Below are 23,247 nucleotides of genomic sequence, written 5' to 3'. Positions count from 1 at the left end.
GCATCCCACCCTCTCTAGGAGCCCCCATCTGCCTGGCAGACAGCCCTGGGCCTCTGTGCCCCCTGCCCAGGTGTGGCAGGAGAAGAGCCACTGGATACTGGGAGGGGCAGGTTTCCAGCCCAGGGGCAGGTCTGTGGCCAGAAGCCCTGACTCAGTGTGGCAGGCGCCGGGCAGGAGCCAGGAGATTGGCATCTCGCATGGTGGGGAACATGAGACGCTCTGGAGGCCATGGTCACAGGCCCATTGGTGCTGAGTGAGGCTCAGACATGGTCAGCAGCAGGAGAGACTCCAGGGCCAGCCCCAGAAGCGGGGCCACCAGGCCTGAGGAGGCTCGGGTCTCACCTGGCAGTTGGGACTCAGTGAGACCCAGGTCAGGTGGGTATCCAAACTATAGCATTGGCGGATCACAGAGGCCAGGGTCCCCTCCAGACCCCAGGTATTGCCCTGAGGCCCTGAGCTGGGAGGGGATGGAGCTGACTTGGGCCCCTGGAGATCCTCCCAGACTGGCAGCCAGATGGCTGGACATGGAGGGGGAGGTCAGGGAGGCTTCCTGGAAGAGGCAGTGGCTCAGGGGAGGCCTGAAGAATAAGGCTGGATCAGCCAGAGAACAGGGATTGTGTGGTCAAAGGGACTAACCAAGACAGGAGGCAGGAGAAGGCGTGTGTGCGTGCTGTGCTGTGCAGGCCGGACAGTCAGGTGAGCTGCTGAGTGAGGCAGAACACAGGGAGGGGAGCCCTACATAGCAGCAGGGCAGGGTCTGATTGAGGGGTCAGGTGCAATGTGCAGGAGTTCATGCAAAGGACAGGTGGGAAGCCTGGTTATCCAGGCAGGCTTCCTGGAGGAGGAGACAATGCCAGTCTTGATCTGTGGCCAAGAAGGTGGGGTTGGGAGGGGCACTCCTGGTGGATGAAGTGTGATTACTCGGGGCTTGCACTTGGATGGTGATGGAGCAGGTGTTGGCTTGAGGGCTCCAGGTGGAGGCCAGCCCATTAAGGATCTTGAAGGTCTGGCTTAGTTTTGGGGACTCCTAGAAGCCCCTGCCTGCAGAGACACTATTTCAGCTCCCTGCCCAGCACCTGAATTCCCCCACTGGGGCGTGCTGTGCCCACTCCTGGCTTGTTTCTGCTGTGTGGGAGGACACCCTATGAGTCATTCACACTAGAGTGTGAATTAGCCCATCAAATCCAAGGGGACCCCGACAGCGCACAGTCCCATAATAGCACCTGCTTCGTGGGCTGGGAGGAGGCATCCTGAATGCAATGAAGGCACTGCTGTGGTGGGTGGATGAGCTTTCGGTGTGCCCTCTCCGTCACTGTCCCCTGATGTCCCATGACGATGGCCAGCTGGTGAGGCCTTCTCTGAACCACCCTCACCTGGGACATGGGGACAGGTTGTGGCCCTGCACTGGGAGCTGAGGGTGGGGGTCCACACTGGGTTGGGGGCTGCCCTGGGAGCCTTGGACACTGCTGGATTTAGGGGGCTTCTGGGTGGTTTGCAGGGAGTCGAGGTTCATGGCCCAAGTGTGGCAGAGGATAGAGTGGGGAGGTTGGGTCAGGGAGGTTTCGGCGGGTCCCTGTGGGCCCTGGGAGCTGTGTGGCCTTTGCTCCAAGTAAGGAGGGGACCCCTGGAGCCACGTGGCCTGACATGTTTCAGATGACCGCACTGGTGCTGTAGGAGGCCAGGTGGAGGAGGGCAGGGGTGGCTGCAGTAGTCGGGGGGAACGGTGGCAGTGGGTGCCAGCAGGTGGCTGAGGAGGGCGGGCAGTGCCTAAACTCTCTGTGCATTTAGAAAGAAAGGCCCGTGGGACCTGCGATGGTCAGCTGCGGGGAAGCAGTGGGGGCTTGAGGTCGGGGCATGCGGCGGCTGGCAGTGCCCTTCCTTCTGTTCGCGCATAGCATCTTAGCTGAGCACCCTGTCCCCACTGGTGTGCCGGCGGTGGGTGTCTTCAGGACCGTGGTGTGTCAGGACATGTGCTGGGGGCCACAGGTGTGTGGGTAAACAGAACATCCCTTGAGTTTGTTGATGTGGAGGTGCTTGGTGACCTTGGCAGGAGCTGAGTGGGAGAAGTCCCCATGGTGGGGTCACTAGTGGCTAACAGAGGGCTGGGCAGTGGCTGGACCTGCCTGAGGGGCCCAGGTTCCCCTGGGTGCCCACTCCTCTCAGGCAGGGAGGGGCCCCTGCTCTTCTGGTCCTGGGAGGTGTCACTGCCCCAGCTCCTTCTCTCACTCTGGGCCCAAGGAGCGGGGAGCAGGTGTAACTGACCCAGATTTCTTAGGCCTGGGCGCAGGAAGGGGGGGCCTGGCTCTGTGACCCAGATATTCCAAGTTTCTGTAGCTTAGAAAAGAGGTGGCAAATGGTCTCCCACGTGTGGGAGCAGGCGCTGTATGCAAACGGAGGGAATGACCTGCCTGTGTTGCAGAGACGGGAACAGGTGTCCCCTGTAGCAGGAAAGATTTCAGTCAGACTTGTGGAAGAACTTCCAGATGTGAATTGGGATCTGGTATAAGAGTTTGCTTCCTAGAGGTTTTGTTAAAAGAAGGAGGGCCGAGGCTTTCTGACCTTCCCCAGATCGACATGTATCTAAGATCCAAGCAAGGGTCTTCAGGTCAGGGACCACCCTCCATCTGTCTTGCTCAAGGCCAGTCCTTGGCTGATGTCCAGTGCAGCAAGGAAGGCTCAGGTAGCTCCTGAGAAGCCTTCACTAACTGGGTTCTTCTCCTGGCTTGGGATGGTCGAGGGCAGGGCAGGCTCTCTGTCCATTGTGACGCTGCCCTTGAGGCCCCTTTTAGACCTGTGACTCAGTCAAGGTTCAGATGGCACAGGCCCTGGGAGGAGGGGCAGCCCAACAGATAAAAACTGGAATCTAGGCCCTACTGCTGCCCTGCTGTGTGGCCACTTCTCTGAGCCTCGGTTTCTTTATCTACAAAGCTGACCTGAGAGTTATTGCAAAGATCTAATAATACAATGCCAGAAAACCCTTAGCACAGAGTGGAAGCCATTATTATTGAGGGCAGGGAAGGGTCCCTGTCCCCAGGCTACATGTTGGGGGGCTGAGGATGCTTCCCTGATACACTGCCCAGGCCTGCTGAAGCCAGGAGGACACTGGAGGGGCAGAGGGGCCGGGGCTGGGGCACCTGCATTGCAGTCCTGCAGGGTCTGCATGAGCCCCCAAGCCACTGCCCCCGGGGCCAGCCACTTACAGAGTGGCCAGCAGCTGCCTGCCACCTGGGCCGCCAGCCTGACCAGCCAGGTCTCCAGACCAGGGACAGGGGCCTCCCGGGCCCTCCACAGGCTGAGGCTGTATGGGCAGGCCCTGGCCTGACTGCTCAGCAGTGCGGGCTACAGCCCCTCTCTCCCCCCACCCTGGGAGGCTGATAAGCTAATTAGTGCCCACGGCAGGAGCCCTGCGGGCTAGGCACTGGCTCCCGTGCTGGCATTCTCCCAGGCAGTGGTGGGCAGCTGTCAGCCTGGCGTCCTGTGGACTCGCCAGTGCGGCTGGGAACCTGCCAGGCTGTTGGCCCCAGCTGGCCCCAGCCAGCCAGGCTCCCCGCACCCCAGGCCCCAGGGAACTGTCCCATCAGAGTCTTCTAGCAACTCTCAGGCAGGTGGGCATCTGGGTTCCAGGACCCTCCACTCAGACAGAGGGCTGAGGCCATGCCCATGCCTGGTCTGTGAGAAGCAGAGCTGGGATTTGAACCCAGTACTGGCTGCCCACAGAGCCCCGTCCTTCAGAGCAGCCATGGACAGGCCAGTCAGCAGCACAGACAGAACCAGCCTGCAGGACTTCCCCCTCCATGGAGTTCACATGTTCTGGTGCCCTCTTGGTGTCTGGTCAGACACAGACTGCAGCCACACACCCATGCCAGGCATCAGGACAGGCCCTTGCGAGGAGCTGGACTCAGCCAGGCCCTCGTGACTCTGTGCCCCTGCTGGGTCTCTGGCTTCTGCCCCATGTGTTCCCCTGTGGCATGGGGACAGTGGCTCCTACCCCTGGAGGGTGCAGGGGATAGGGGAGATGGCGAGTGGGGCATGCCTGGTGCACATGAGCGAGATCTCGAAAAACCCTCTGGTCGGGGCACAGGGTCTGGAGTGCCACTGGGAGCTCCAGGACTTTCCAGGCACCCTCTCCTGTTCCCTCCATACCCCTACGTCCTTCCTAGGTCAGTTCCTATTCTGTGCTCAGCAGGAGAGGGAGAAGGGGTCTCAGCCCCGGGCTTTGACTTTTGCGCCATACTGTGTTAGGGACACAGGGCCTGCAGCAAGGAGCCACGCAGGGCAGCCTGGGTCCCTGGCCTCCATCCCAGTGTCTGGGGACAGTGCTGTGGCTGCCCTTTGGGGCCTGCGGGATTCACATGGGCTCAGGGAGAGGTGTCTCTGAAGGTGCAGGGCCCTTCATGGCTCCTGCCTGTGTCAGTGTCTTCCCTTTACGGAGGCCCCTGGGATGGATGAGCATGGGGCCGCTGAGCCTTGGCCCCACTGGACAAGGACCTGGCTTCCTCACACCGCACTTGAAAGTGGAGGGGGCTTCCCAGGGCCAAGCAGCCCAGAGAGAGACCTGCAGGGCCTGAGGCCAGCTCCTGGGCCCTCCTCCCAGCTCTGCCTGGCCTGCGATCCAGGCCGCAGATTTCCTTCTCTGTAAAACAGGACCAAGTCTCTCCCCGAGGGGGTGGGGGATACTACTAAAGGCAGATAGTCAGGGGTCTCCCAGCTTACCCAGAGCACGTCCCTTCTCCCCTGGGCCTGAATCTCAGAAAGTTCTGCTGCTGCTTCCGTGGGCTGCTGGGAACGGAGGGAAACAAGGAAGGAGGTTGGGCAAGAATGCCCCAAATTCAGTAGAGACTGCTTTGGGCCATCCGACACCTGGAGCTGGAGATCCACGGACACGTGCGCCGAGCACAGCCCTGTGCCACTCAGCACTGTGCCAGGTGTGCCAGGTGCCCACCCCCCATTTTAGAGATGAGGAAACTGAAGCAAGAGGTGGTGTAGGCAGCTCCCCAAGGTCATAGAGCTAGGATGCAGCCAAGGTGCGCTTCAAAGCCAGGTGTCTGATCTGCAGCAGCACTCAGCTTGTGCGCTTGTGCCTGCGGTTCAGGGCCGTATGTGTGGGCGGCACTCCAGGCTCCTCTGGGGAGGGCAGGCTGGAGAGGGCACCAACCCACCGTGCAACCAGGCAGGTCCCTTTTGGCTCTGGGCCTCAGAGCCCCTGCTGGTGCTGTGGGGTGGGATGGTGGAGGGGGCTGAGCTGAGGGCTCTGCAAGGCACCATGCAGCTCCTCCCTCCTGGGCTGGGAACAGTTGCAACTGCAGCGTGAAGGCTCTAAGGCAGACCATAGGCAGAGGTCGGAAGACCCGGGCTTTTCTCCTGAAGTCCTGGGGTAGGGGCTAGGTCCCAGTTACTTAGGGAGGGCTGATGCCTCTTACGACCTGGGTTTGGAAGGAGGCCACTCTCAGCTGTGGCTCCTCCAACTGCAGTTTCAACTTCAAACTATTGGCTCATCTCTTCAGGAGGCCTGGAGCCCCTCTGCCACTAGAGGGGCCCGGGGAATGTGAACTCAGCCCCAGAGAGACCCTTCCTGGGCACTTTCTGCAAATCGAACTCCAGCAGGCGAGGAGAGGGCAGGCACAGCTGTGGGCCGGGTCCGTGAAGGATGGACACTCTGAAGTTTCTGGACAAGAGGCCTGCCTTGAAGGGTGGGGAGATTTGGCTCAGTAGCAGGAGGAGGAGGAGGAGCGGTTTGCAGAGCAGTTCAGTCCCTGGTGCACCAAGAACGTGACAAGTCCTGTGCTTAAATGCAAACGGGGGCAGTCGTGGGCTTACAGACAGCAGGGGCCTGGGTCGGGCGCAGGGAAGTCTCCAGCCTCCTCCCTGCGGGGAAGGCTGTGCCAGTCCCAGGAGATGAGCAGCAGGCCCGGGGGACTGGGCCCTGGGGGACAGGGCTCCAGGGAGGCGGATGTGGGGGATGGTGCGGCCCCAAGGTCACCAGCTCCAGCCAGCGCCCGCGGCTGTGGGGCTGGGAGCTCAGAAGCGCCCCCGCCCCGCTCTGAGCCGCCCCGCGCCCGCGGCCACACCCGCTCTCACCCGCCAGCTCCACGAGCGCCCGCGGGGGGCCGGAGAGCCGGGGCGGTGGGGACGCGGGCGCCCGGGCCCCGGGCCAGCCGCTCCGCCCCCTCCCCGCGCCCCCGCCCCGCGCTCCCGCGGGCGGCTCCCGGCTCGGCTCAGGCTCCCGGCTCGCTCGCGGCGGCGGCGGGCGCGGAGCGCGGCATGGGCGCCGGGGCCCGGGGGCCTGGTGTCGGCGGGCGGGCGGGCGCGCGGCTGCGGGCGCAGGTGCGGGGGGTGGGGGAGCCGGGGCGCGGAGCCGCGCTGGGGGGCCCGGGCGCCCGCGTCCCCGCCGCCGCTGACGCTGCCGCCTGTCTCCTCCCGTGTCCCGCCCGCCCCCAGACCCTCCTCCTCCGCCCCCCCGCAGCTCGGGCCCTGGTCGTGGCGCGGCTGCCGCACGGTGCCCCTCGACGCCCTCCGGACGCGGTGCCTCTGTGACCGGCTCTCCACCTTCGCCATCTTAGCCCAGCTCAGCGCCGACGCGGTGAGACCCCGCTGCCGGGACGGCGGGAGGGGCGTCGGGCGGGGCGGGGGCGGCGGGAGGGCCCCGCGGGGCGGCCGGCGGGTGGGCAGCCGCCGGCCCCTTCCCTGCCCCAGAGGGGTCGCAGCGCCCAGCAGCCACCATGGCCTGGCCAGCCTGCCGTGCACCTCTGGGGAGGGTGGTGGGAGCCTAGTGGGTGGCGGTGTGGACTTGGGGACCGGCCTGGGAGGAAGGAGCCCGGACCCCTGGGAAGTGACTGATAGGTGGGCCCCATCTCAGCTCTCCTTGGAGGCCTGGGACCTTGGAGAAAGCTGGGTCCTCAGGGAGAGAGACAGGCTGGGTCCTGAGCCCTGGGGCTGGGGACAGCATCGCCTGGTAGAGGGACATACACTTGGTGGGTCCTGGCCTACCAGGAGCAAGGAGGCAGCAGGAGCTGCCACCTTCCTCGAGCTTTTCCCACCTACTCCAAGCAGAGCCTGGCCTGCGGAGGAGGTGGCTGTGTCCCGAGGCAGGGGTCCTGGCCCAGGTCCACAGCCCTCCCCAGACAGGCCTCATCTCTGGGCCTCCTTTTTGTTCCTGGGATTCTTGTGGGGGCTGCTGGTTTCTATGGTGACAGCCAGCCTTCAGGCTGGGGCCCCGGGTGCTGGGCCCTGCCCACTGGGGCTGGTGGGCTCTCTTGTCCTAGGACCAGCAGGGCTGCACCCCCTGGCGCCAGGCAGGCCAGGTCCCTGGGCCACTGAGACCCTCACCCTAGACCTCATGTGGAAGGGACTTGGGCAGCGGGTATGCAGGGCCCACTGGGGAGGGGGACGTGGCCTACCTGGGTGTCTGGGGGTGGCGTAGCTTGTCCCCCAAGTTCCATGCAGAAGATGGCTCCAGGCCTTTCTGAGAACATTCCAGCCACCCCTCTTTGTTCTCTGGAAAGTGGGGAGGGCAGGTGACATTGTCATTTGGAGTCTCCCACAGTGTCAGAGCTAGATGGGACCCTACAGGCCATTGCCACTAAACTCCATTGACAGGCAGGGACACTGAAGCTGGGAGGAGGTCTTGCTCCGAGGTCTTGGGGCACATCTTGGCTGGCCCTAACTCTGCTACACCCCCTTAGGCTGTCCCCTCAGACGAGACTGTGGATGTCTCTGGCCCTGTGGCAGCAGCCACAGCCATCCTGGAGGCTCCCTGTAGGAGGTGGCTTTCTGTGTAGATGGTCATCGATGTTAAAGCAGCAGACTCTCACTGCATGGCCTTCCTGGGGCCCAGCCTCGGGGTCTGGGTAGCCGCTCTTCCTTAGGGTGTGGGAGGAGCACCTAGGGCAGAAGAGGACGAGTGGGATGTGTGCCTCCTCCTCCTGTTCTCCCAGCCCGTGGGAGGTCATTGTGGGAATCTGGAAACACAGGGTTGTGTCTTACACACTGTGACCCTGGCCCGCCCTCAAGCCCTTCTGAGCCTCAGTTTCCTCCCCTGTAAAATGGAGGGGACCCTGTACTACCCAGGGTTGGCTGTGAGGAGTGAACCAGATGACATGGGGAGAACTCCTGGAATGGAGCAGTCCTCGGTCACCAGGGCTGCACTCTGGAGTGGCCTGGCTCGGACAGCGTGTTCAGAGAGGGGCTGCTGAGTGGCTGGTGCTGGGGAAACTCCAAGAGGCCTTTCCAGGAAGGCTGACCTGCGCCCAGCATCACGTGGGGCAGGGAGGCAGACAGGCAGAGTCTCGGCTTTGCCAGGGGCTTCTGGCATCGGCCCAACCCACCCACGTCAGTTCACAGAGGCAAATGCTGTGGGGTGCTGTCCCAGATGTGGCACCGGGGCTGGGGCACAGTAGCTGGCAGCCTGGCCTCACAGAGCCCCAGTGTCCTCACCTGTGGGATAGGCGAGTGGCCGGCTCTGCCTGGTTCTGTGGCTCCCTCAAGGGCAGACTGTATCTGGCTCAGTTTGGTCTCCAGCTGCTGGCCTGGGTGTGAGCTCATTGAGCTTGGGAAGGAGGCAGGGTGGGCACAGCCTCCCACAGGGGCTGCGTCAGAGCTCCCCAGGGTCTCCCTCTCCTTTCCCACACCACCTGCCTGTCCCCGGCAGCCCTGGCCCTGCTGAGGGCTGACCCTCTAGACACTGAGCACAGAGGGACCAAGTGGAGGGGAGACTGCCATTGTGGTGCAGTCCGTCACTGGCTTGTTCCTCCTCTCCTCTGTGGGCCCTCTGAGTGCCTGGGGCCCGCCCTCACCGGGCACGGGGTCTGATGCTGGGGCAGAGGTGTGCACAGACAGGCCTGGGCTGAAGCAAGGCTGGGGCTTGGGCTCCGGGAGCTCAGCAAGAGCCTCCTTCCCACCTGGGCATGGTTTGGGGAGCAGTGCACTGGGAGGAGGTTTGGCGTGGGGCCCTGAGGAGTGTGTAGGAGTTCACCAGCTGAGCTCTGCGGGGAGGATTACAGCCATTCTAGGGGGGATGAGAAAGGCAGGACGCTGCCCTGCCACGGGAGTGGGAGATGGGCGTGGGGCTCAGTGGGCAGGAGAGGCAGAGAGATAGGCACCATCGGCAAGGCCTGGGGCCGGGGGCTGGGGGGAGGGGCTTCAGCGTCCTCCGGAGGGCAGTGGGGAGGGCAGGAGGGAAGAGAGGATGGCAGTGGGTCTGGGTGCCAGAGGGATACCAGCAGGAGTGAGGGGAGAATAGTGCAGCCAGCAGGCAGGGAGGTGAGCTGGGCTGCCGTGGGCCCGGCTGGGCTTGGCTGGCACCTTGGGCATGGGCACTGGGGTCTGAGTGGGCAGAGGCTGTGCGCATCCCAGGGACAGAGTGGCCTCAAGGGACTGCTGTCCAGAACAAAGGCGGGAGGCGGTGGTAGAGATGCGGTGCAGGGGGCACACCCCAGCGGCAGGGCTGTGGAGCAAGGGGCATCAGACAGTCCCCCCCAGAGCTGGGCTTGGAGCCAGAGTGTCGGTGCAGATGCTGGCTGTGCCACTATGGGCTGCGGCTGCCGGAAGGCTGAGTAACCACTCTGAGTCACACCTGTGAGGGGGACGGTGCCACCTGTCCCAGAGTGTAGTGGGGATTGAACTGGGCGAGGTATTTATGGCACTTGCACAGCGGCATGTAGTAAACAGTCTGCATGGGGCAGTTGTTGTGGGCATTACTCCTGTCATGTGCCTCAGACTGTGTTAGTGGGTTGTGACCAGGGTCAGAGTTCACTGGAAATCAGGGTCAGGGCTCAGCATGTCCCTGAGGTCAGGGTTCAGTGTGTGACCAGGGTCAGGGCTCAGGGTGTGACTGAGATCAAGGCTCAGCATGTGACTTGGGTGAGGGTTTAGTGTGTAACTGGATTCAGGTGTCAGGTGTGACCTGGGTCAGGGTTCATTGTATGACAGGGTTCAGGGCTTAGTCTAGACTGGAGTCAGGAACTCATGGATGTTTAGGGGCCGTAGATGGTGTTGGAGCAGTGACAGGACGAGGGTGGCAGGCACTGTAGGATGGGAATCAGTCTTTGGGGGCACAAGGTGCATATCGGGCTGGGGAGAAGACTGGCAGTTGGGACTTCATGTGGTGGAAAGCGGCAATAACCATGTAAACAACCAGGAAAAGCATGGGGGGCGCCAGTGCCCTGAGGGGGCCAAGAGCAGGCGCTGGCAGAGAGCGAGCTGGTTCAGACTGAGATTGAGGGGCCTCTGTCGGTGGTGATGTCCATGGTGGGAGGGGGGGCCGGCCCCGTGAAGGTCAGGGAAGAGCACGGCAGAGGGATCGGCATGTGCAAGGGCCCTGGGGTGGCCCTGAGCCTGGCACGGGAGCTGGTCTCCACAGGAGGCTGGCCTGGCTCTGCCTCCTCTCTGTGTGAGTTGGGGCCAGTCTCTTGCCCTCCTGAGGAGTCCTGGAGTTCTCTGACACCCCTGCCTGCCCAGGCTGTCCCCTGTGCCCTCCCCGCATCATCCGGAACCTGCTGAGCTGGGGCTGTCAGGGGTGACTGATGAGCCAGGCAGGAGGAGGAGGGAGCAGGTAGGCAGGTGGGAGGGCCGGCGGGCTCTGGCTGCCAGGCCTAATGAGGGCAGACGGAAGCAGATGGCCACGGAGATCTGGGCTGGAGCCAGCCATGGAGCAGGCGCGAGCCACTTACTCAGCCGCCCGTGACCTTCGTGGATAGCCGGCCGTGGGCCAGCCCAGTGTCTTGGAAACATTTGCTGGGGTCACCCTGCCCCCTACCTGTCCCTATCCGACTGGCATCCTCCTTGCCCTGGGCCTCAGGTTCTGCATTGGTAAAGTCTCTGGGTAATGGACCACTGGTCCCAGGGGCCACTGTTTTGAGGCCTGAGCTCCAGGCTGTGACTTGCAGAAAGGTGCCTGAGCAGAGTTCCCCATGGGGGACGTCTGAGGTAGGCGAGACCACCTGGCTCGCAGTCTGGGTCTCCTACAGAGCCAAGAGGCCTGGGGTAATCAGAGGGCCTTGCCTGGAGGTGGCGGCTTTTGAGAGCCTGGTGGGGCGGCAGTGCTTCTGCACGCAGAGGAGTCTGGCCTCGTTCCAGGGAGGCACAGCTGGAGTGAAGGGCCCAGTGTGTGGGAGGAGCCAGCCTGGCACCGGGGCCTGGGAGGCGAGGGCCGGGTGTGGGGGTGTCCGGTGCATGTCTGTGCACATCGGCCGTGCGACCTGCATCACCCCAAGGAGGAGCCCAAGGGCCACCTCAGACCTCACCTTGGCCTGTGGGGAGAGGGGTAGGGGGTGGAGCACCCAGAAACTGGGGGTGGGAGGTCCAAGCTGGAGGCAGGGGAATGGCCGACAGGAGAGGCCGATGGGAGAGGCCTTCAACCGGCAGGGGCTTCGGAGCCCCCACCTGGAGCTTCACAGGCATGCTCTGGTTTTGGTCAGGCGGCCACCCGCGAGGCCTCGCACATGAGCGGTCAGCAGGCGGCTGGGCCTTGGGGAGGAGCCAGGGGTGCTGAGAGCTTAGGGGAGGCAAGGTGCACCCACGAAGGTGGAAGGACTACGGGCAGACCCCAAGTGTGGGGGGAGGCAGCAACGAGGGCCACCCACGGAACTGGGCGGGACGCGTGGGACTCTCCAAGGAGGGCACTCAGCCGCAGGGACAGGTAGTCACCCCCAGCGTGGGACCTGGGCTGGCGAGGTAACACCAGAGGGGCCTGGGAGGCAGGGCAGGCTGCCTGGAGGAGGTGGTGCTTCCGGCTTCGGAAGGGCAGTGCAGAATAGGTGGGCGGAGAGCAGGGGCAGCATGGCTGAGGGAGAGGGTGGGCCCAACTGGGTGGGCTGGGGCAGGCCCTGGGGCTCAGGGGTTTTGGGCCCCAAGGAGGAACAGGCTGCCAGGGAAAGGCTGCCAGGCTTCAGGAGCCCATGGGGTGGGAGAGCGTCACCTCCGTGGCATGCCAGGGTCTGTGGGGTCTGAGAGCTGCTCTGTAGGTGGCAGACCCAGGGTGGGGTGGGGGAGCCCCTAGGAATCCCTGCTCCCCCAGGCTCTGTCTTCCCGCCAGTCTCACCTCCTCACTGCAGAGCTGCAGGGCCTCAGGCCAGGAGAGGGTTGCGGAGCTGTTTCTCTTTAATCCCTCGAGCTGTCTCTGAGCTCTGCACTCGGTGAGGCCTTCCTTCCGTCCGCCCACTGGGCCGGTGTGCCCTAGGCCTGGGGGTGTGCCCTAGGCCTGGGGGCGCAGCGAGGCTCACGACTCGGAACACGGGCGGGGCAGTCGTGCAGGTGGACATGTCCGTGCAGAAGGTGGGCCAGCCTGGCGTGCTCAGGCTGCGCTGGGCTTGCGGGAGGGAGCAGTGGGGTCTGGCCCTGGCCCAGGGCCCTCTGAGGAGGGGATGAGCTGGGACTGGAGTGGCCAGAGGCACAGCCACGGGAAGATGGGGACATGTATTCCAGGTGGGGAACTGCTGGTGCAGAGCGCTAAGGTGGGGCCTGGGTGGTCTTGTCAGGTGAGTTGGAGCTGGCAGGTGGGCAGGGCCAGCCTGGGGCCTTTGTAGAGCCAGGTGGGACTTGCGGGCAAAGCCCGGGGCAGGGAGTCAGGAAGGGTCTGAGCAGGGCAGAGAGGTGGCTCTGGTGGCATTTCATAAAACGCTCTGGGGATCTGGAGGGGCAGGCTCGGAGGCTGGGCCCCCAGGGCTGTGGGGCACGGTGAGATGCGCAGCCCCTGCCCCAGCAGAGGCATGGGAGGGGCGAGGTAGGACTTTGGTGCAGGGGTGTTGGGTGACATGTGGGGCTGTGGGGGCAGGTGGGAGTGGAGTCTCAGGTGCAGGTGGATGCACAGCAGAGGCTGTGGACTCTGGGGGGCTGTCTCCGGTTGCAGGGGGGACGTTCCTGAGGCAGGGCTGGGCCTGGCGCCTCCCTGGCCCACTGAGATGTGGGGGCTTGTGCTTTGAATGGGGAGTCCTTGCTGTGATGGAGACAAAGGGCTGGTCGTTGGGCACATGACTGTGATTGCACCAGTGTGGGGTGAGGGCCCCGCCCTCAGCAAAGGACAAGAGCTCCCAGAACAGAAGGGAACAGCCCAGAAAAGAAGTTCCGTGGGGAGGGCTTGATGTGTTCTGGAATCATCCTCTGTAGGAGGCTGGGGCTGGCCAAGGGGCGGGGCGGCAGAGGGGAGGTTCCACCCCAGAGAGGAGCCCTGGGTCTCCCAGGCCACCGCACCTCACTCCCTGCTGTCTCTCCGGAACCTGCAGAACATGGAGAAGGCGACCCTGCCATCCGTGACGCTCATCGTGGGCTGCGGCGTGTCCTCACTCACCCTGCTCATGCTGGTCATCATCTACGTGTCCGTGTGGAGGTGGGTGCCACCCGGGGAGCCCTCAGGCCCGAGCTCCATTCCCTCCCTCCCTTCTTGTCTTCCCAGCCTCTGCCACCAGTAAGGTGGCACCCCGCCTCCACCTCTGCCACCGACCCTAGCCCCACAGTGACCACTTCCATCGTCTCCCACCCTGGTCCAGGGTCCTGACAGCTGCTGCCACCACTCGAGCTGTGCCCACGCTGTGCAACACAGAAGCGGGATCCCAGTTTGTACTGTCCCCTGAGCACATTCCCTGGCAGATGCCAGCCCCGAGCAGCTCACCCCCTGCTGGGCATATGCCCATGCCGCCTGACTTCCCTGTCTGTCCTCGTGTCGGCACCCGCAAGGCCATAGCCTTCCTTAGGGCCCAGGACCAGGCCTCACGGTCGAGGGCCCTTGCTGGCCCCCCAGTTCCAAACAGCTCCTCCCAGGGATGCGGGGACTCAGCCCTGTTCCCACTGCAGGTGCTGTCTGTCCCGAGTGCCAGCCTGTGGGTTTTTGGGGTCCCACTGGAGCCCGGGGAGGTGTGGAGAGACGTGCAGCGAGAACTCATATTGGAGCCAGTAACAAGCCTGGGTATACAGGCTCCCGTGTGAGCACCCAGGCCCAGGCTGAGTGTGACTGCAGGCCTGTGCCAGCCAGGCAGGTCCTGTCCCCTCTCCTGCTTCCAGCCCTGTTGAGTAGAAGTTTGGAACAGGGAGTGTGACCTCAAGGTCACTGCCTGGGCAAGACCTAGTTGGGACTCTGTGTGTCCAGAGGATGTGCGGTTGCTGCGCTTGGCTGCTCTGGTTCCTCGGGCAGTGCCGATGTCAGCCGATAATCGGTACTGACGCCTGGCTGCTGTCCAAGGTCGGGCAACAAGAGGTCGATGTGACCAGCTGGGGAGGGGTGGCCTGAGCTTTCCTGGTGACCCATAGTGGCTAACAGCAGGTGCCCTCGACTGTCCTCCCTGAGGACAGAGCATCCAGTGCTCCCCCACTGGGCTGCTCAGGGGGACATGGCTGTCTCCTCTCCCTGGGCCAGCCCTTCCTCCTAAGGCCTCAGTTTCCCAAAACTTATGGGGATTAGGGCTCCGGGGGTGAGGGGCTCCGAACTCTAGCTCTGATGTGCAGAGGTTTTATGCCTACAGTTTTAAAAGTGTCTGCTTTGCTGAGCCCTACTGGCCATCACTACACCCCAGTGAGCTGCAGGCAGGGACTGTTCAGATGGTCCCATGAGGACATGGGAACCCAGAGAGAGGCATGACCTGTCCAAAGTTATGCAGCACATCAGGGCCATGTAATAGCCCCTGAAGCTCAGCCCTGTACCCTCTGTGCCCTACCTGGGTGGATCTCACTCCCTAAGGGCTAGTGGTGGTTGTGGTGGTGGTGGCGGTGATGGTGATGGTTGTGGTGATGGGGGTGGGGGTAGTGATGGTTGTGACTGGGTGGTGGTGGTGGTAGTGGTGGTGATGATGGTGGTGGTGGTGATGATGGTGGTGGTGGTGATGGTAGTGATGATGGCAATGGTGGTAGTAGAAGTGGTGATGGTGGTGGTGGTGGTGATGGTGACAGTGGTGGTGGTGGTGATGGTGGCAGCGGTGGTGGTGATGGTGGTGGTGGTAGTGATGATAATGGTGGTGGTGATGGTGATGGTGGTGGTGGTGTTGATGGTAATGGTGGTGGTAATGGTGTGGTGGTGGTGGTGGTGATGGTAATGGTGTGGTGGTGGTAATGGTGTGGTGGTGGTGGTGGTGATGGTGGTAATGGTGGTGGTGGTGGTGATGATGGTGGGGGTGGTGGTGGTGACTGTAGGGAGGAAATGGGGCCATGGTCTTGGTGTGGGCCACAGGATCGTAATCCTTGTGAAGATGAGGCCCTATTGGGTACTGATCTTGGCCCCCTGCCCTCTCCCTCAGGTACATCCGCTCAGAGCGGTCTGTCATCCTCATCAACTTCTGCCTGTCCATCATCTCCTCCAACGCTCTCATCCTCATTGGGCAGACCCAGACCCGCAACAAGGTAGGCGGCTTCCTCCCTGCCACGCACATGCCAGTGTCCTCAGGTGGAGTGAGGGTGGACCCAGCAGGGGCCTGGACCGTGGGATCCCTGGGAGCTCAGGCAGGCGGGGGTGGGAACAGGAAGAGCTGCCTGAGCCACGTGGAGTCACTCGCTCTCCTGTGGCTGCAGCAGCCCAGAGGGAGCTGGTCAGCTGGCCAAAAAGGGCAGTTTGTGTCCCAGAGTCTCAGCTGGACTGGCCCTTTGAGATCAGTTCAGGTCCCTACCCAGCTATTGGAGTGGAATCAGCCTGTGCCCTTTCAGCCTCAGCTCAAGTGTCAGGTCTGGGGAGTGTCACCAGGGCTGACAAGCTCTGACTTAAATCCTTTCTCCCCACTCCTGCCACCACCCTGGCCAGCCCTGAGCCTGGCAGCTCATGGTGGGGCCCTTCAGCCTGCCCTCCCCAGGTATGCCCATCCCCGGTCCCCACCCTGTGGCCTCCACAGCCTGTCCAGCTAAACACAGCAGGCCCAGCATTCAGGTGGGGACCTCTGCTTCCTCAAGGGGCCACCCTACCAATGCAGGAGACAAATACAGCAAGAGGGATTGCAGCGAGACAGAGGGAAGGCCTGGCCTCCCAGACCCTGCTGAGTGCTGTGGCAGATGCTCATGGCCACCATGAGCTTGTCTGGGCCTTGCTGTGTGTTCTTGGGATGTGACATGCCCTCTCTGGGCCTTGGGTTCCCGACGTCTTGAATGAATGGTCTTAGCTGGGGCTTTAGAGTGGTGTGTCTGTGAGTGAGGGCTGAGGAAGGCAGTGAGGGACGGTGTCTGTCCCTTGCAGTTTGTGGATGGGGTCATGCAAGCACCCAGGCAGGGGGATTAGATGTTCAGCAGCCCCTCAGGGTAGGTTTTTTCCTGCCTGGGCATCTGGCCGGTCCCCTCGAGAGCACCGGGCGCTGTGGCTCCCTCAGGGTGGGAGGGCAGGCGTGGGGCCAGGGAGCGCCTGCCCAGTGTCCTCTCGCCCGCCTGCCCGCCCAGGTGGTGTGCACCCTGGTGGCCGCCTTCCTGCACTTCTTCTTCCTGTCCTCCTTCTGCTGGGTGCTCACCGAGGCCTGGCAGTCCTACATGGCCGTGACGGGCCGCCTCCGGAAACGCCTCATCCGCAAGCGCTTCCTCTGCCTGGGCTGGGGTGAGCGGTGGGCGGGCGGGGGCCTCCCTCTGGAGCCTCCAGGACGTCCTTCCCCTGGCCCTGCTGCTCGTTCCTGCCCCTTGCAGCCCCCCTCGTGCCCCTGGCCACCCCGGCCCTCCGTTGCTACCTGGGTGGGCTCCTGCCTCTGGGCCCTCCACAGGGTCACCGGGTACAACACAGGGCGCCCTGTCCAATTTGACTATCAGGTAACAAATAATTTCTTTGCATAAAAGTGTCCTGTGCATTATTTGGGACCTACTTATACTAAGAAATGATTCCTTGTTTATCTGAAGTTCAAACATGGTGGCATCCCTTGTGTTCCCTGCTCGTCTGGTGGCCCTGCGCCTAGCTCTGCGGTCCTCAGTCTGTCTACCTCCTGTCCTCTCGCACTCAGCCTCACCCTCTGTTCGGGGGCTTTAGTGACACCTCCCTGGCCCCCTGCCCTCCACAGGCAGGGCTGGGCAGAGGTGGGGGTGTCGGGGCTTGGGTGGGGCCCAATACCCTTTCTTCTGGTCCTTCTCCAGGACTCCCTGCGCTGGTCGTGGCCATTTCCGTGGGATTCACCAAGGCCAAAGGGTACAGCACCATGAACTAGTGAGTCGGGACAGTGGGGTGTGGTGGGTGCCCACACGGCCTCCCAGAGCCTTCCGCCGCCTGGCGGGTGAGGGCTGGCCAGGCAGCAGCTCGCAGAGCCTCGGGAGGAGGAGGCTGAGCTTTTCCTTCTGGCCAGCCAGCTCCTCCCTGGCAGCGCGGTGGGCAGTGGGATTGAGAGCAGTGGGGCTGGGGCCGTCAGAGTCTCCCACCTCCTAGTTAGGTGGCCTTAGACAGGCCCCTTACCCATATGAGCCTCAATTTCCCTGTCTGCTCAGTGGGGAGCCCGCCTGTGCACAGTGCTGGTGAGAGGGAGCACTGCATGAGGGTAAGAGCTGTAGGCACAGTGGGTGCCGCCCCACAGCGGGCCCGTTTCGCAGATGGAGTCACTGAGGCCAGGTCCTGGGGGCCTTACATGCCAAGCCAGAAGGCTCAGGGTCATCCTAAAGACAGTGTGGGTTCCGGAGGTGGGGAGAGAGGGTCTGGGGTACAGGATGGGACAGGAGGACCGGGTGAGGGCAGCAGGAAGCTGAAGCCAGGAGGGGCCACAGCTGTGGGCAGGGAATGGTGGGGAGTGAGAGTCAGGAGGAGGTGACTGTGCCGGCTGAGTGGGGCCCCGGGGGACAGCATGCAGCAGGGCCCTGGGGTGCCTCTCCGGGAAGTGCTGGGGATTGGGCAGGGATGAGGACCCAGGGGGTGGGCACCAGGAGGGGAATCTGAGCACCGTCCCCCGAGATGAGAGGAGGGGACATCCCACCTGCTGGAGGAAGGGGTGAATCAGGAGGGGACGGGGACATTGAAGCGGGAAGAGGAGTTTGTTTGACAGACAACATTGGGCAGACTGCTCAGGGCAGAGGGAAAGCTGAGTGGCCCTCACTGGGTTTGAGGTCCCTGTGGGCACCGTGGGCAGGGTCCAGAGAAGTGAGGAGCATGGGGCTGATGCCTGGGTGTGGGGAGGGGCCAGGACAGATGTGTGAGCACAGGGCCAGCTGCTGAGAACACAGGTCCGAGGTGAGTGGGCTGGGGAGCCAGGGCAACAGCGACATCATGTCAGGAAGGAGGGTGTGCCCAAGGCCCCAGGAAGAAGCCTGGGGAAGGAGGGAGTGTCCGGCCACCTTTGTCTTGCCAGCTCGGTCCTCCTGTTGTGTGGCTCTAAGCAGGTGCATCCTCTGCTCTGGTCCTGTCCCCATCTGTAAGATGGGGTGACGATGGCTGCCTGGGGGCTCCTGAGGGTTCTAAAGCTAAAGAATGTGTGTGAACTGCCCTGCACACAGGAGGTGCTTAATATGTGTTGGCTTTTTTCACTGCTTCCCAGCTTATCTGTTTCCCTCCTGAGAAGCTGGCGGTGGCCTCTCTGTGTGGGGGTGGCCCTGACAGCCTGTCTCCCCCCAGATGCTGGCAGTGCCCTCTCTGGGGGTGGCAGTGCCCTCTCGGTGTGGGGGTGGCACTGACAGCCTGTCCCCCCTGCTGCTGGCAGTGCCCTCTCTGTATGGGGGTGGCACTGATGGCCTGTCTCTCCCCAGCTGCTGGCTCTCCCTGGAGGGGGGACTGCTCTATGCCTTCGTGGGACCAGCGGCCGCCGTCGTGCTGGTACTGACCCACCCGGACTCCCTCCCCACTGTCCCAGCCTGGCCCCTCGCCTCCCAGAGCCTTGGTGCTCTCACCTGCTCCTGAGCCCAGCCTTGGGGTGGACCTTCTGCCCCTTCAGGCTTGCCCTGATTGCCAAGGGGTGGGTGGCACCCACAGCCCCTCTCCGACCTGCCCTTGGGGTGTTCGGAGTACAGGGGCCGGGCTGGGGTAGCACCTTTCATACCTGTGAGCATCAGCTCACCTGATTATTAGGCACTGACTGCCACCTGCCAGGAGATCTGTGCAGGTTTGGTGAGTGCGTGGCAGGGGAGGGGTGGGGACAGGTGGATGGGTGGGTGACGGAAGCCACGGGGAGCGTGCAGGCGGGACCGTAAGTGCCCACTGCTGAGCCGTGCTGCCCACTGCCTGGCAGTGAGGACCTTTCCTTCTTGGGCCTTGGATTTTCCTTCCCAGCGGTTCCCCGTGTTTATGTGATGTGTGCAAGGCTGTGGCAGGTGCACGCAGGGTTATTGTCCCCGGGTCACAAAGGAGCTTAGGGGACCTGCCTGAGGTCGCTGGCCTCTGCTGCGTCCAACCATGAGAGCGGCTGGGCCAGCCTCTGCCCCTTGGTGGAGCGTCAGAGCCGCCCTCACTTGCGCTTCCCCTGCTGTCCCCCAGAGAAGGTGTCCATGTCCACAGATTCCTGCTGCTACGCACTCTGTCTCCACAGGGCTGCACCACCTCCTAGTGGAGCGCAGGGCACGGGCTGGATGGGGCAGAGGAACAGGGGTGGGGGCTGACCACGCAGGAGACAAGTTGGAGGAGCCTGGGGGTATGTCCCTGGGAGGCCCTGGCCCCTCCCCTGTGCCCTGGCCGCTGGCATTCCTTAAAGGCCACCCAGGCAGAGGTGGGGGAGTCTGGGAGGCCTGTCAGTGCCTCCAGGGGCTGGCCTCAGGACCTGGGGACTGGGGAAGGAAGACCTGAAGCAGGAGCCCACTGCCCCACATGTCCCCTCCCAGGGCGCATCAGGAGGGCAGGGGCTGACGCTGATCCACGGTGCAGCCCGAGCCCTAGACTTGGGTCCGAACAGGGCCTGCTACAGGCAGGGTGCCCATCCCCCTTCCCAGCCCGGCCACGTAGAAAACCAGGCTGCCCAGGAAAGACGCCACCTGTCCGGCCAGCTGAGCCTTTGGTGTCGGAGTCTGGAAACTTTCCCTTCAGGGCCCTGCGTGCGGACACACGAGCTCAGGCAGCTATAGGGCTGCAGGGTGTGGGGTCCCTGGTCCAGGGGCCCACCAAGTCCCAGGGTCCCCCATACTCCTGCTGCAGGAACATGGGCCCGAGGGGGTCTGTCCTTGCACCTTGGGGTGCCAGCTGCTTCTTTCTGCAGAGTGGGAGCCTGAAGGGAGGGCCTTTAGGGGCCCTCTGGCAATGGGATTGGAGTGGGGTGGGGTGTGAGCCGGGACTCTGCCCCCATCCCAGCAGAGAAGGCCAGGAGAGAGGGGAGACCCCAGGGTCCCAGGGCTGTGGAGGCAGCTCACGGGGGTGCTCTGGGAACAGTTCTTATCTTGGTGGAGCTTGGGCAGCAGCACGAGAGACTTACCTTAGACAGCAAGAAGTACCTTCCAGGTGCAGGTACCCAGCTGGGCAGGCGGCAGTTGGTGCCATGGGAGTGTCAGGGGAGGTGAGGAAGCCATCAGAGGGAGGGGTGGCCTGCACAGAGCAGAGTGTGGGAGGAGTGCACCCCAGCCAGGCCAGCATGCAGGGCACCCCTGAAACAGGTACCGGCCGGGGGGTGCATCTTCAGCCCTGGGGGTTGCTGAGCTCCCTGGCATTGGAGGGATGTGAGGGCCAGAGCAGAGGTGCTGATGGTGTGGGGTGGTGCATGGAGAGGCAGCTGGGCTGGAGGTCACCTGAGGGTCCTCGCCTGATGGGTCTGCACGGTGGAGGCACTGGAGATGACCCCTGGTGGGATGGGGGCCGCCGTCTCTGTGGCTGCAGTCGGCCCGTGCACACGCAGGTGGTCCCCCGGCCCCCACACCCCACATCTCTGCCCGGCAGGTGAACATGGTGATCGGGATCCTGGTGTTCAACAAGCTCGTGTCCAAAGACGGCATCACGGACAAGAAGCTGAAGGAGCGGGCAGGGTAGGCCCCGGGCCCGAGCTCCTCACCTGCCTGGAGTCGAGAAGACCCAGATCCGGCCCGCCCCAATCCCCCTGGTGGAGGATGCTCCATCGCCCAGTCTGAGACTTCAGGGCCGGGGACCCTGGAGCCAGGAGGGAAACTGAGGCACAGAGTTCCGATGCCTGCTCAGGCTCACAGCCAGCCCCGGCCTCACTCTGTGCCTCAATTTCTCCATCTGACCTGTGTCAGGGTGGGACCTGTAAGGTCCTGAGGAGCAGTGAGACTGACTGTTTCGGAAGCCCCGAGGCCAGGTACTGGGTTCCCAGGCCTCCCTCCCACTCTGCGAGCTTTGCTGTGTGGCCCTAGGGGGGTGTCCCCTTTCTGTGCAGCTGCTCGTGGTCCTAGTGGGACCTTCATCACAGAAGACAGTTCAGGGGACAGGTGGGGCTGCGGGGGCACCTGAGCCCACAGGGCACACTGCCCTGCAGGCAGCGGGGCCCAGGTGAGGGCGAGGGGGGCGCTCGGGATGGTGCTGCTGCTCCGCCTTTCGGGGATGGGGCCCTGGTCACAGGAGAGCTACGTGGCTTGGGGCCTGACCACGGACAGACAAGCCCCTTATGTCCTGCCCTCCCTCTGAGCCCCTGCCTCACCTCCCCTGCTCTCTGTGTCCTCCCCCCGGCTGGTGTCTGCGTGGGGTCCCCACCTCCCTCTGTGCCCGTCCTGCTCAGTTGCTCGGTCTCTGTCTCTGTCTCACTCTCTCTTCCTGGCTCCTCCTACCCCCGTGGACAGGAGCTTCAGGAAGCCTCCCCTTGGGTGGTGGGCTCTGGCCCTTGTTAGAAAGCAGCTGAGCTGGCGTGGGGTGTCCTTGGGGGCCACAGTGGCTGAGAGCCTGGCCTTGGGGGCCCTGGGCCTGGGCCCTGCCACAGGGCCTCCTCTCCGGCCTGCAAGTGGAGGCTGGAGCAGGCTTCTCTATGGCCTCGCCCCGCCTGCTTCTGAGCACACTGTCCCGAGACAGTGGCCGCCCCAGGGTCTGATCGCCAAGCACTGCCTAGTGGCACAGGCGGCAGCAATCCCTCGAGCGTGCCCGGTGCTGATGTCTCTGCTTGCTTCTCAGAGTAACCGTAGGGGCGGTTCTGTTATTGCACTCCCATCTGACAGCTGGGTAAACTGAGGTTGGGGGGACGAGTCGCTGTTGGAGCTGAGCCCAGTCATGGACGCCCTGTGCACTGCCTGCCCTCCCCAGTGCCAGCCCGGCGCTGGGCACACACACTCAGGAGCACCCAGACTCGCCCACGTGGCCATACATGGCATGTAGACGGGGAGGCGCCCAGCACACATGCACCCACACACATGCACACGCCCAGGAGGACTTGCGGGACGCCACTGTCTGGGTCATCTCCGTCGTGGATACATAGGAAGGGGAAGTCGGCAGCAGCCTCCCCCGGGGAACTTGCTGCTTTGTGCAGACAGGAGGCAGAGAGCTGGCCCTCAGCTGAACACAGTGCACCGACACCCGCACTGTCTCCCTCCCTGCGCGCCCGGCCCTGTGCAGACTGTGGCTCCAGCCTGGGTTCCTTAGGTGCACAAGAGCCCCCAGGACCATCGGTCGAATTGCCGGGGCTCTGGGCTGGACTCCTTTGTGGTTGGTTTTGCTCTTTTATTTTGCACCCCTTGGTTTCCACAAGAACAGTGGGCTTGCTTTTGTTTCAGCCTTTTAATTTCACTTGCAGTCAGCTGCCCCAGCCCCCCCTTGGGCGTGCCCTCAAATGTGCCGAATGTGGAGTCCTCTCTGCCGCCGATGCCACCTCCGACGCCACCAGTAATGCCATGTTAGTGCCTCCTGGCCTTGGCCCTGCCTGCGGGGCTCTGCTCTCTTCTAAGTCACGTTTTGCTTGTTTTATGTTTTTCTTTCATTTCTTTCTTTCCTGCCGTCCACTCTGGGTTTCCTGGGCCACCCTTTACTCCCCTCTGCTCCCCCAGGCTCCCTTCCATCCTCCCAGCGTGACAGCCATAGGGCCTGGCAGCACCAGGGACAGGCGCGAGGCAGGGAGCGGGCTGGGCCTCGCCGTGGGCAGGGTGTGGCCGTGGCAGGCGGTTGCAGTTGGGAAGGGGCTGGTGTGGGGCTGGGCTGCGTGATGCGGCGTGTCGGTTCCGGCCGTGTTTTCCCGCCACCCCTGTTCCCGTTCGCCTGTGCAGAGCCCGGCTGTAGGTGCCTGGGCCCGAGGCTCTCGCATCTCTGTGGCGGGGTGGGGGAAAGCTGGGGGCCTGCCTGGTGGGAAACCTCTGCCCCGTGTGGGCTGTGTGAGTGTTCAAGAGCCTGTGAGAGTGTGTGTGAGGAAGAGCAACCGGGTGCATGCGTGTGTGTGTGTGTGTGCACGCGTGTATGTGAGTGCAGCTGGTGTGCAAATATATGTGTGTGCAGGTGTGAAGGTGTGACCTGGTGTGGGCACAGGTGTGTAAGTGTGCATGTGT

At 63.4% G+C, this 23,247-nt stretch overlaps 1 protein-coding gene across 4 annotated transcripts in view; it reads left to right on the top strand.

The window, feature by feature from the left end:
- ADGRB1 (adhesion G protein-coupled receptor B1) overlaps positions 1–23,247 on the top strand; it is an 85,378-nt gene that overhangs the window by 48,646 nt on the left and 13,485 nt on the right. For 2 of the 4 annotated variants that reach the window (XM_069465934.1, XM_069465935.1), the window contains 7 exons: positions 6,439–6,580; positions 13,218–13,321; positions 15,219–15,321; positions 16,339–16,489; positions 17,014–17,083; positions 18,604–18,670; positions 20,711–20,796. In XM_069465934.1, coding sequence (XP_069322035.1) covers positions 6,439–6,580; positions 13,218–13,321; positions 15,219–15,321; positions 16,339–16,489; positions 17,014–17,083; positions 18,604–18,670; positions 20,711–20,796 — 723 coding nt within the window. Of the gene's footprint in view, positions 1–6,234; positions 6,325–6,438; positions 6,581–13,217; positions 13,322–15,218; positions 15,322–16,338; positions 16,490–17,013; positions 17,084–18,603; positions 18,671–20,710; positions 20,797–23,247 lie in introns of those variants that run through there. The other 2 variants (XM_069465937.1, XM_069465936.1) reach the window with 2 other exon arrangements.

The sequence above is a fragment of the Eulemur rufifrons genome, chromosome 3 (assembly GCF_041146395.1).
Source record: "Eulemur rufifrons isolate Redbay chromosome 3, OSU_ERuf_1, whole genome shotgun sequence".
Taxonomy (NCBI): domain Eukaryota; kingdom Metazoa; phylum Chordata; class Mammalia; order Primates; family Lemuridae; genus Eulemur; species Eulemur rufifrons.
Note: the sequence above shows the minus strand (reverse complement) of the source record. Positions and strands in the feature narration are given on the sequence as shown.